General features: G+C 31.2%; 1 protein-coding gene across 1 annotated transcript in view; it reads left to right on the top strand.

Annotated features, from left to right (window-relative positions):
- Nucleotides 1–938, top strand: part of LOC110037934 — a 6100-nt gene extending 5162 nt beyond the window's left edge. Inside the window, exon 6 of the mRNA XM_020742675.1 lies at nucleotides 846–938. Coding sequence (XP_020598334.1) covers nucleotides 846–938 — 93 coding nt within the window. The remainder of the gene's footprint in view (nucleotides 1–845) is intronic.
- Nucleotides 939–13842: the final 12904 nt, after the last annotated feature.

The raw sequence follows: 13842 nt of genomic DNA, 5'->3' as shown, positions 1-13842 counted from the left end.
CATCTGATTAACATAAAGTTTATACTGTAAAAGTTATATGAACTTAAAGTGATATTGTGTTACTTTTATGAAGTTAATAAGAGTGGTGTTTGTGTAATCAAGTGAATATAATGTTATTGAAAAATAAACTTGTTTTATTCTCTCACCTACCTAAAATAAAGAAATTTTTTTTCATATATACATTTTATTTCATTAATAATGGTTGGATCATCATGACCTGTCAATATGATCATGAAATTCCTCCCATTTGGCCACCCTCTAGAGAACATGGAAAGAATAGTAATGCGAGATATTTGCCACAGCAAAAATTTCGTTAAGTAATCCTTTTCAAAAGCAAAAAATTTTGTTAAGCAAAAATAGACTTGTACTCGATTCATTGAGAAATCAATAAAAATTTTAATTCACTAACTTTTTCTTGAGTTTTTGAAATAATCTCACCTTATAAGAACTAGCATTATGATAATAACTTGTAGCACTAGATACTCTCCAAACTCCTCTAAAACTTTATCAAGATTCCAAAAATAACTCTAAATCATTTATCTAATTTGTTGCTTCAACATAATTGAAAAAAAAATAATACATTTCAAATTTACATTTCAGGGCATTCCCTAATTTCATTTCAATATAGCTCTTTGGGATATAGGTTTGATTACAACATTACTTTACAGGAGATCAAACCATGCACCCATGCTTTTAATGTTTATTTCTTTTATTCATATAATAGTGGAGCACCTTGGATGGCCAAAGAACTCTGTTGCAATCATTTCTTCCACAATTTGGTATGTTGACTTTTTTTTTATTCCCTCTAATTTTTGACTGATCAACGCTTTTTATAATAATTGCAGGACAATGAGCTCGAGATATTCAGGGAAGTCAGGGGAAATGATGTGCCAATGTGGACTACCGTCATTGCTTTTCAAATAACGACAGACACATAGTTATGGGCGATAATTCTACAGGTGCCCCCGGTGGGGACAATGACCAGATGATTGCAAATTCTTCAGGTGGGCTGACAGTGGAACTATTTCTACCTGCTCCCACTTGAACACAACTGCTAGGAGTTCAATAGTACCACAACGGGAGAACGCCACATGTGGTTCGAGTTCTTTTGTTTCTATGATATCACAGTCGGACAGGTTTTTTAGGGTTCTGGAGTGTCAGTTGCAAGTGGCATGGGCCGTCATATGCTGATACATTATAAAGTTAACATTATCATATTTTTTACTTATCATTTTAACATGTTATTTTTTCTTATTTATGGGCTCTTATTACACTTTGTAGTAGTATGTGCAGGTGTGTTTGACTTTTGTATGTGTGACATATTCGTTTGATGTGATCACATATATTTTAGTTATATAAATATAAATCAACATTTTGGTATTTTCTTGTCTGAACAGTGATCTTTAATTTTGGATCTTTAATTTTGTTGAGAAAAGAATAGATTCTGTTGCACAGATTATTCATTTAATTAAAAAAATGTCCAATTAAGCTGTTTACAAAATGCACTAACCAAACAGCTAAACGGTTTATTCAGAACAAGGGCAGAATGGTCAATTTTTCAGAATCAGTTGTTTTCCATAAGCGCCAACCAAACAGCCAGACAGCTTATCCGGATTAGCTGCTCATTAGCAAATTATCAGGATAAGCTACTTATCAGCAGAAGCTGGATAAGCTGCAGCTGCCCCAAACAGACCCTAAATATTGTAAAGTGACAAATAGGAGCAATCCTTTTTTTTTTCTCATCTTTACGAGTGAAAACAACATATAACTATTCTTTCTTATCTTTCAGAGTTTGGTCCTTAAATCCGTGGTTATGCTGGGAGGATACTGGCTCTCACTCAATAGCTCCCATTTCTCCTCTTATATTGTATGTTTCTCAACAAATTTTAAGAATTCAATTGGCCAGATTAAAAATTAATTAAGATCAGAGTTTGAATCATCACAATTTTGAAAATTCAAACCTCTTCTGACATGCATCCCAAAATCATAATATGAAACCTACTAATTGCAAAAGAAAGTGCAAGGAAAAAAATGACATAACATGCTCATGTCACTATTTTCTAATAAGTATAAAATTAAGAAAAACTACACAAAAAGCAAGAAGAAAACACAATGCTAAATTTCATTACATCAAAGCAAACCCTATAGATAAGTGTTTACAAAATTAGATAATGAAGAACACAATACTTAGCTATTTACCCTTGAAAGAATGATGATGATCTCTTCCAAAAAGTTTCTTGCTAATCCATGCAATACTAGTACAAATCCTTATAGACTCTCTCAAAATCCCCTCTCCAATCACTCCAGAAAAAGGATAGATTCTACATTTCTACTCTTAGTCTAAGATCCCTAAGCATTCCTCTCAATTTTCCCCTCTTTTACCCTTTTGATAATAGGCATCAAGCCCCTCCTTTTAAAGAGACATAAAAATTCATTCTTTTTCCCTAAAGACACATATTTTTTATCTAAGAGATAAATCTCTTCATCCAGGAGACATCTCTTCATTCAAGAGCATTTCCCAAGTTTCTAGATTCATTTAACAACTCCATGGAGCGTGTTAGTTGTTTGAAGTCTTCTAGAACTTCATAAAATAGTCAAAAAAATCCAAAACCACGTCCTTAGTAGTCTTTGGTGCCTCTAGCACTAGTTCTCTAGATTTTGGCACCTCTGGCACTAGTTTTGGCACCACTGGCGCCACTCTGCAGCACATCCACCGTTTTACTTTGTTTGGCTCCGTTTTAGCTCTATTTCACCCAATTTCAGTTGTGTTTCATTAAAAAATATGTAAGAAATGTGAAAACAATCTTTTTTTAAAGTGTAATTCTTTTAAAAAGCATGTGATAAATGTAAAGGATATTAAGCATAAAAAGATATATCAAAATGTGTCAGGTTAGATTTTTTTTCTTGCTCATTTTTACTCAAAATTGTTCCATTTTTGCTTCATTTTCTCCAAAAGATCATTTCTTGTACTTGTATATAAGAAAATATAAAATACTTTTCAATAAAGTGTGATATCATCAAAAATGAGCATAAAATATATATATGAAAAAGTAGGTAATTTTTAGTTGTGTCACACAACAAAATTAATTCTTCACAAAGCCATATTTCATGGTAGGGAGAAGGTTAAAGAAGACTCTCAGAATTCATGAAAAGGATATGATAAAACTTAGATTTTATATATAAAAATAAGTTTACAAAATAAAGAAAGGAAGGAACACGACATATCTTACACTCCTACTCAAGCAAACCCTTAACGTTCTCTTTAAGCACTTTTGCTCTTTGCAATCACACACACTTCTTTCTTAAATGTTACTGGTTCTTAAGTGACTCTTTTAACAAATAAAAATATGACTTATGGTATAAATTAAATTATAAACTTCTTTGTATTGGTTTAAAAAATATAGTAGTATAACTTAAGAAAAAATTTTAATAAGATAAGTTAAAACTAAAAGCATAAGAACACCTAGTAGTCAAGTCTAAGATTTTTGAGTTTCTTTTCATTTCAAGAAGAAATGTAATATTTCATATCAAAGATACATAGAATGTCCATATGAAGAAGAATTTCATGAAAATTTTATTAGTAAGGTTGGTAATCTTCCAATATAAGTTTATAAAACGTAATAAAGCCTTTTTCTTCAAGTTGATTCAAGTGTAGCCATTTTTTGATTTGGCATTTCCACAAGCTTCTCCTCACATATTTTCATTTTTTTCTTTTCTTTTCTTTAGGATCATTTTTAATCCTTTCTTCTCTTTTATTTTTCATCTCTTGCTCTTTAGGATCATTTTCAATCCTCTCTTTCCTTTTTTTTTTAATGTGAGGATTACTATATCTGGATATCCTTTAATAATTTTGAACTTCACTATCCTCTTCTTGAAGTTAAAAACTTCTTAACATCCTTCACTTTATAAATTCATATTGGCGTTAAAATTTTTTCATAAAGTTTCATTCTTTTCCTTTTATATGAAACTCTAAGATTCCTAATAGTTTAGAAAAACAAATTTCATTTATTTTAAATAGAAAAAGGCATAGTCTTATCCTTTCATACTAAATATCTTAATTATAGAATTGACCTTCATTATTAAATATTTTTTCTTAAATTTTCTATAATATTTAAAAACAAAAAATATTGTTATTTAAAGTTTGACTCTAATTCCAAATTTCATGTTAAATTAATTTTTATAAATATAGCTAATATAGGACAAATAAAATTTAATTTTCTTCTTTCTAAAGAAATTTATCTTTCCCCCCAAACATAAATTTGTTTTTAATAATGAGTAAATTATTCAGTACAATAAATGTAGCTGGAAAGAAAAAAATAAATGCAAAAAAATAAGACTAACCTGTAGAGGGTTCTGAACATGAAACTTGGCTCTGCACATTGCAGGTACTAATTTCAAAAGTACAAGCTTTGAAGCATTAAATGAAACATAATATATCATCAAGATTTTCTAAGCAAAGGTAGATTAAAAATATCAGCAGTAAATTAAAGAAACAAATAATAATGAAATAAAAATCTACAATTATGTTCTACACAGACAAACATGTTTAATAATACTATTTACAAAACAGTTGAATATCCAAATCATAACAACAATAACAAATGAAACAAATAACAATGAATGAAAATAGATAAATCCTAAAAAATCATCATTCAACATCTTCCTTCTCTTCTTCTTCCTCTTCCTTAAAGTTATCTTACACAAACGGCGTAAAGCACGGGCACACCCCGAAGATATTTAACCATAGCGTCTTGATATGGAATAACATGTTGAACTCTTCTCTACTGATAATCATCATTATGAGCATTCCTTGACTCCAACTACCTATTATATTCTACATTTTGATTATATCTAATTACTGAATAATTAACTGTTTCATATTGTTTTCAAGTGAATAAGTACTTGCAATAGATGGTCTTGCGGTTGATGTAGAAGGCCTATCACTACTTATAGTTTTAGATCTAGTAAATGATTCAAATTTATAAACTGTGGGTTTCCCAATAGGTTTAAGTTGTTGTAGCATTTCTTCATCCTAATCGAACTCTACTCTTGATTGTTCACATAAGGTGACAATCAGTGCAGGATAACCTAACCACTAGTGGTTCCACTCCTAGCAATGTTATGAGCATTATGTAGAATGAGAGCACAAAGATCAACATCCTTCATTTGTTGTATGCAAAAGTTTCAATACTGCTCTCTCCTTGGTTACTTCGCTAAGGTGATTAGATGGAAGAACTTTCACAGAGACAAAGTAATAGCATGCTTTAGATTGCACATTTAGCATGGAAGTGGAAATATTCACCTTGTGATTATTCTTAATTCTCCATACTCCCCTTCCATCAGTAAGATAGGAAAATATTTCATTAGTGATGAATTAGAAATCACAAATGCAGATACTCACAATGAAATTTGTTGTGCAACTAGTTTAGTGTATTAATGCTTTCTCGAGGAAATTCAATAATTTTACCTCTAACATAAATGTGTTTATCGGAAGTCACATAAAGATTGGCATAAAATTCTTGAATGACAGAAATAATTCCTACTACGTTGAAGTAGCAAAATGTCTTCCAGTTCCAAGAAACAATTAGTCTTTCAGTTGAACCTCCCAGGTTTGAGAATGCACGCTTCTGAATCAATTTTTTTATACCCAACTAAGTATTGTAATTATACTATTTTTTCAAATTAACAAATCATCTGGGATCACAACCTCTCAAAGTATTTCCTCTTTTCACTACTGAAGCCATAGAGATTTCTAATTAAATTGACATAAAATCCCAAATAAATGCACATTATCGATAGTCAAACTCCAAAAGTGTCTAAGGTAAAGTGAAGCTCTTAACAAGGAAAAATGAAATTCAATACCTATTAGCCTTGAAATCTCTTCAAATCCAATAAATAGCAAGGCCTAGGTTGTGTTTCGGCCATAATCTAGAGGTAGGAGACAACCCAACTAGTAAAAATGGGGTTTAATAATGGATTTTCACAGTTTTAAGGAAAGATGGGTGTTTTCAGGAAACTGGCACCTCAGGTGCCAAATCTGGTGTCTTCGGCTCCAACACAAAAGATTTTAGATTTTGATTTTCTTTTAAAATCGGTTGTATACCAAACCACGCCAACCTCTAATTAACTTGAATTAACATTAATATTCAAAATTAGACAATCTTCTAACAATATATTTTCACAATATAAAATCCAAACGATTACTAACCAACTTTTTTCAAACCAATACATCAAATTCAGTGTCAAAACACACCATACAAACTAACGATGAAGGATAAATGTTAAACACTTAACATAATACACATATAAAGTTCAACAATAAAAATAAAAGAAATCAAACACTAACACATAACACGCAAATGCATTCATAATTATGAATTCCTTACTTTAGAGGGTTTAAACATCTTCATCACTTTCATCTTCTTAAATATTTCCCATGGGTAGGTAGTGAAAGTATAAGTTGAAGAAAGGTCAGTGAGGAAATTCGTCTGTCGAATACATTTCAACTCAAGCATTTTTCTTAAACATATGCACCATACCTTCTTCTATGCACTCCATATGTTTGAATTGTTCCTTCATCATCCAATCCAAATGATCAAATATATTAGACTTATTTGCAATTGAATTCATAATATTTTGTACCTCCTTCCCAAACTTTTTAATACTTTTCAAAATATAATGTGAACTTTAAAGAAAGCGTGGTTGAATAAGAGATGCATAATATTTTGTACCTCCTTCCCAAACTTTTTAATTCTTTTCAAAATATAATTTGAACTTTAAAGAAAGCGTGGCTGAATAAGAGATGAGTTTTGAGATGATTGATCCATAAGAATGTTCATATTATTTTCATCCTCATTTCCTATGGAGTTGCAAAAAATTTTTGGGTCCATGGGCTTCCAAGGGATAAGCACTTTTTCCCAACTTTCATAAGGCATTTGTTACTGGCTACATAATAGGAATATGATAGATGGATGTCCCAGCCCATGAGTTGATCCATTTATAATCAGACCCAAAATAGACTTTACACCTAAAGCACTTAAATCAATAGGTCTTCTAGTTTGAATACAATATTTCAAGATAACACTTTCTTTAGCCACTTTAATTATTTTCATAGTAGGAAGAAAGAAGTAGTTTGGAAGAATTAAGGAAATGCCATGTCTTCGATGCAGGATTTAATAATGATGAAGAGAAACATACATGTCTATGTCATGTCTTCGATGTAGGATTTAATAATGATGAAGAGAAACATACATGTCCGTTATCTTTTATCTCCCATATTGTATCTTCATCACTAAGGAATCGATAGACTTCATTCATGTTATCACTTGTTGGGACAAAATTGGCATAATAACAAATTGGGATGCTTTCAATAATTTAAAAGTCATTTATTCTTCAAGGAGTAAATGGTACCCACTTGCCTCAAACATAGACGACTCCCTCATTAATTCCATGAAGATTAGCGTAAAACTCTTTTACCACAAGAACGACTACTGCAGCTTTAGTATAGCATAGAACTTCCCAACGTCTCTGCACAATAACCTCCTCCACTTTAATACTTGGTGTGTTGAATCTTTGATTAAAAAATACTCATTCCTTGATTAATCTTATCTTCACAAGAACTTGATCATATAATTTCTATGCATAGAAACTAATGAACTTTCTTCCATTAAAAGTTTTATATATCAATGTTTCTTTCTAGTTGGAAGCCATAGGATTCCAAAATGTTGACTTCCTTTTTGTTTTCTAGACTTAAATAACTCAAAAATTTAGTTTTTGGGAGTTACTAAGTAGAAAATCCATAAAAAATAGCCCAAAACAGCATTTAGAATTTTGCAAACTTGTCTCAGAAATCGAGGCGCTTCTAGAGTCAGTTCAGATTTTTGCACCATTTACTTGAAATCTAAATAAATCTCAAATCTTCCATATAATTTAGTAATTAAAGAAGTTTTATTTTATTTTATTAATATGTAAGTCTCGCAAGAACACAAAATTCTAAAAGAGAGCATAAATATAGTATGTAATGTTACTTATAAAAATAGATTCATGTCATTAACAAAGATAACAAAGGGTTGCCTCCCACAAAGTGCTTGGTTTAATTTCGTCAGCTTGACTTCCCAGTCTTTACTCTGGGTGACCAAACATTATAGTCTCTTCAACATCTGGTCTTTGATCATCAAATTATGGTTTCTGTCTGTGCCCATTTACTTTAAATAGCTTTCCAGTTTTGGGATCTTAAATATTAATGACTCTATTGGCGTAAACTTTTTCAATAGTGAATGGCCTTGTCCACCTTTACTTATGTTTTCCAGGGAATAGTTTCAATCTCGTATTGTTTAGTAAAATTTTCTATCCAAGATCAAATTCTTTTTTTATTATCTTTCGATCATGTCATTCTTTCATTTTCTCCTTGTATATCTTAACATTATTATAAGATTCATTACTAACATTTTCAAACTCATTTAGTGGAACAATATTTTCTCACTAGCATCCTAGCATCTTTTAAACTTTTAAACTAAAATTAAACTCCTTAATAGCCCAATAAGCTTTATGCTCTAGTTCTACTAGTAAGTGACAAGTCTTCCCAAAAATATATCAATATGAGAAAATACCTATTAGTGTTTTATAAGATGTCCTATAAGCCCATAATGCAGTATCTAATCTAGCAGACCAATCCATTTTATTAGGACTTACAATTTTGCCAAAACTCTTATAATTTCTCGATTAGATACTTTTGCTAGACTACTAATCTGGGGATGATAACTAGTTGCAATCATATGTATAATATCATACATTTCAACCAATTTTTCAATTCTTTTATTCTTAAAATGAGATCCTCCGTCAGTAATGATTACTCTCACCATTCCATATCTTGTAAACATATTTTTGATTAAAAATTTTGAAACTCTCCGAGCATCACATCAAGGTAAGGTTATTGCTTCAATCCACTTTGATACATAGTATACTGCAATTAAAATAAATGTATTTCCATATGAAGGTATAAATGGTCCCATAAAATCAAATCCCCAAAAAATAAAAAATTTCATCTTCCAAAGTCAAATTCAGGGGCATTTCATTTATTTTGAAATATTACCAACTCATTGACATTTATATATATATTAATATTTCTAAATAAAGTAGACCAGCAAAATCGAGATTGTAAAATTTTATAAATAGTTCTATCAATTCCAAAACGACCCCCAAATTCAAAATCAAGACATTTTTGAATGATTTCTTCAATTTTTCGGAGTGCACACATCAGTGCATAACTAAATCCTTACATTATTTGTATAAATATAGGTTATCCCAAAAGTTAAATTTTGCATCGTAAATAAATTTTCTCTCTTGTGGTTTCGTCAATCCATATGGTAAAACCACACTAATAATATAGTTCACAATATTAGTAAACCATGGTATTTCCCATTCTTTAATAATATAAAGTTGGTCATCAGGAAAAGTTTCTTTAATTTCTTTTTATGATCAAATGTTTTTCTTGTTCCAACTTAGATAAATGATCAACTATTTGATTATCTGATCTCTTTCTATCTACTAACACAAAATCAAATTCTTGCATTAGCAGTACCCATCTAATTAATGTTTGTTTTACATCCTTACTTTGCATCAAATATTTTATAGCAGAGTGGTATGTATGTGTCGGTGCTATTTCGGGGGCTTGTGGGGAGTTGCCCGTAAGAAACTATCGGTCGCCGGAATCAAAATCATGTCGCCCGCTTAGGAAGGACATTGAAGTGTGAAATCAAACTGACCCCATATTTTTCATAGTTTAAAATGAAAGAGCGTTGTAGCTCAAATCTTGTATCTATCCCAAAGGATAAACACAAGACTTGAGGATAAGGCTCGATCAAATAAAATAAGAAAAGTATGACGTCCGTTTGGTCTGCAAAACCTTTGTATTTGCCGACAAGTTCCTCTATTTAATATAAAGGATTAAATAGGGTTTATATTAAACTGGGTTCGGACATGCTTTCTATAAGGGAAGCCCCTATAGTTAATTACATCTTAAATGATCAAAAGTCACTTAAGAAGACTCTCGACAAAAATCAGGAAATATTTTCTTTAAGGAATTTCAAAGGGTAGGACTCTTCAATGAGATCGGACGTAGAGGTGTAAAAGGGGATTGGTTCAAATTCGGAACATTTTATTGTAGAGTCTAAAGGAGGAAGAACTATGGGATGTCAGGGATCCAGAGGCGAACCTCGGTGACTTTCCAAGCTATCCTAATGTTTGGCTTAAATTTATAGAAGAAAAATTTAAGTGTTTCATCCTGCGAGTTTTATTAGTTGGGGCTTACATTCGTATGAAATGATCACACAAATAGCCTGGAAGATATGAGGATTTAGATCGTGACAAACGACAACCTCAAAATCCTAAGACGAGTTAGGGCTTATATTGTATAGCAGGGCTATACAAAGGCCTAAAGATAAGGTGAGGATTTACGTTGCATAAGATAGCAACCTCGAAGTCCTATGGCTTTGTTGTTTAAGTCTAAGGAAGGAAGATTGGTTTAGCTGGGGAAGACAGGTTTTGGGTCATGCTGCCCACCATGCTAGCTCCAAACTTCTCGACGCGAGGAGTTTGAGATTTCTACTGTGTCAAGTTATGATATCAAATCAAATGTTTCATATGGTTATGATTATTTAAATTTTATGAGGAATTATTAAAGTTGATTAGAGCGACACCGGTTAGGATCCTACGGTTCTCTCGTTCTGGCACCACTATTTTTTTTCAGATTCACTTAGTCCAAATGAATTTACTAAACTCAACTCAATGAGTTTCATACTCCGTGGGAAGCCTCGTTAGCAACCGTAGGTTACCTCCTCCAAGGGATTCCCGATCATTAGATAGAGACATCTTAATTTTGTTGTAATTATAATTTTGTGTGATATTTGTGATTAAATTTTGAGTTGATTTATATTTTGAATGTTGTCGCGGTGGATTTTATCTTGGTTGATTTTAGTTTTGGTTTTGGTTCTCATGCAACTTTATGTTGTTTTCATACATGTAGGTAAATGCAAGTATGAAAAGAAATAATGTAAGCATAAATCATGTAAGGAAAAAAGCACAAAAAGAAGGTACTATAAACTGTAAAAGGGTTCCTGGCAAGTCTTCTCGTTTCACCACCTGAAACTTAAAAATGCATGTGAGGGCATTTATGAAGAGCAGGAAAAGTAAAGTTCTGGTGGTTTTCCTAACTCTATGTTGTATTTTGGTGAGTCTTTAAACGTTTAATTAAGGATGATTTCATTGAGCAGAGTATATTAAGTTTAATAGACCTTTGAGGTATCCAACAAGTTAGGAGGAGGAAGCAGGTCTATTTCTCCCTCTCATCAACTGGTGAAAAGCCTCGAGTCCATTTAAACTAATTATGTTGCTTAATGGTTCATCCTGTGAATACTTCTAATGCTTAGTGAACATTGATGTCTTAATTATTCCTAAGAAAGGGGTAATTATCATTCATCTTTTAATTTGAGAATTATGTGAGTGAATTTCCTTAGAGGGCAAGCTGGTAGCAAGCTGGTATAACCTGAACACTTAGCCAGCTTTTTAATTAGGCTTAGTGGTGTTTTAGTGTTCCAAAGGTATTTAATTTTAGCTATGTTCACTTTTCTAATCCTCATTTAATCATATTTGATTTGGCCTAAGTCACAACTAAGCCCTTAAGGTCTAGGTGAGTGTCTTAATTGGTTTTGAAAAGGTTAAACTTTAAGTGGTCAACATTCATGATTTGGATTTTATTTGAAAATCAAGATAGGGGTATTAAATTGATTAATTATTGACTTCAAAAGTCATACCCCTAAGTCCAGGATCATTTGATTTTAATAAACTTCCAAATTTTAATAATTTAGAAATTTATTGACTTAATTGAGAAGGTAAGATTGGTTTCTACCAATTAACCCCCTGTGCTCCAAACATCAAATAAATTGATTAAGATCAGAGGTTGCCCATTTCCCTCCTTAACTTAAGCCTAAATGTTAATTAAGGCTAAATTTTCAAAATTACACATTTGCCCCTAAGGCTCTAACACTTCATAATTTGTCAAATTCAACTCAAATGACTTTGAAATTTTTATCCTATCTCATTCATGGGTCAATTAAGACATTAGAGGAGAAAATGTGATTCTTAAGAATTTAACTTAGTTTATATAATTATTTTCATACAAAAATAGGATTTTTTAAATAAAATTCCTAACTTGACCAGGGTAAATTCTAATCCTTTGAAATTTTTACTGGAGTTAGACCTAAACAATAGAAGCCTTTGAAACAAATTTTATAATTTTTTTTAAATTCTCTGTGATTTATTAGAATTATTTTATGTTCTAGGTTATTTAATAAAAATAAAATATTTTAAATGATGAAAATTAAGTTTTGAGTTTTGAAAAATCTCTCTGAAGTTAGAGAACCCAAAGGACCAAATTTCATATTTTTCTATTTTTCTTTGATTTATTGGAATTATTTTAGTGAAAACTCATTTTTAGCCTTTAAAAATTATTTTTAAGCTTTGAAATTCAATATCTTTATTTAGAAAATCAGAAAAAATATTCTAATTGTTCCTAAATGATTAGGAAGCAATTTAGAACATTTCATGAATTTTATTATTTTTGTGTTTTTTATGAATTTTTTAATTTTTATAAATATTTAGAATAGGCTAAAAATCCAGTTGTTATTCTAAATATTACTTTATTTTTATAAAATATCCCTGATTACAGAGAACTCAAAAACTAAGTTTCATAATTTTTTGAGTTATATTTCGATTTCTAAAAATCATTTAAGTGTCAAAAGTGGTATTTATACTTAAAAATCAACTAATGTTACCAAATGAACTCAAAATTTTTTAAATTTTTTATGGTGAGTTCTCTCAATCAGGAACCAAAGTGGTGATCAAAGATCAAGTCATTTAAATGTTTATATTTTCCAAAATTAATTATTTTAGTGATTTAGTGTTTGTAAAATTTAAGTACATTTTAAATGACTTGACTTATAAAATTATTTTGAAAAGCTTCTCTGGTCATGGCGGACCTTCAAAAATTTTCCTGGAATTTTGCTAATCAAGATGCTAATTTCCATGATTATTTTAAGAAAATAATGTGCAAAACTTGAAAAATATGGATCTCTGTCTAAGAACCTCTTCTGACTTTGGAAAAATCAGAGGATATTTTCCTTGATAGAGGCTACAACATGCCAAAATTTCAAGCCGAGGTGATGTATCAATATGCATGGAGAATAAAATGATTCAAAACAGTCTTTAATTAATTAAAAATATTTAATGCATCAAATGGACATGAAAGTTATTCCACATTATTCTCCTCTATTCACTGAGCAAGAGGGAATTTTTATTTTATTTTTGTTATTTTTCAACACAAAGTTATGGATTTTCTAAGTTAGAGGTATTTAAATAAATAGAAAAAACCCTATTTTTCTACTTAAACCATGCGCGTGTGGGATGTCCCCGTCCACGTAGCTGCTGACTCGGCTCGTTGTTTATGCCCTGAAGCACCATCCAGTTCGATCTCCTCCATCTATTTGATACAAGCTCGATCAAACGGCTCCCCATCATCGCCCCCGATAGAATGATCCCGTGATCGTCCACACTAAAACCCTAAGATCTCAACCTAGACTCAACCAAATCACCTCGAGTTTGGTCCTATGGACTCGTGTAAGTGAGACGAACACATTCATATAGTAATCATGCAATTAAATTAAGCCTAATTAAATGGAGAGTCGAAATAAGTTCGAGATGAGGTGAGGTTTTATACCTTTGCTCAGAGAATTAAAGCTTCGATCAGAGGGTCTTGGCAGGCTCGGTAAGGACCCCAGAAGGCAGGGG

This window comes from Phalaenopsis equestris, unplaced genomic scaffold (genome assembly GCF_001263595.1).
Source record: "Phalaenopsis equestris unplaced genomic scaffold, ASM126359v1 Scaffold227296, whole genome shotgun sequence".
Lineage (NCBI taxonomy): Eukaryota > Viridiplantae > Streptophyta > Magnoliopsida > Asparagales > Orchidaceae > Phalaenopsis > Phalaenopsis equestris.
The sequence above is the reverse complement of the archived record's forward strand: the minus strand, read 5'-3'. Positions and strand labels throughout refer to the sequence as shown.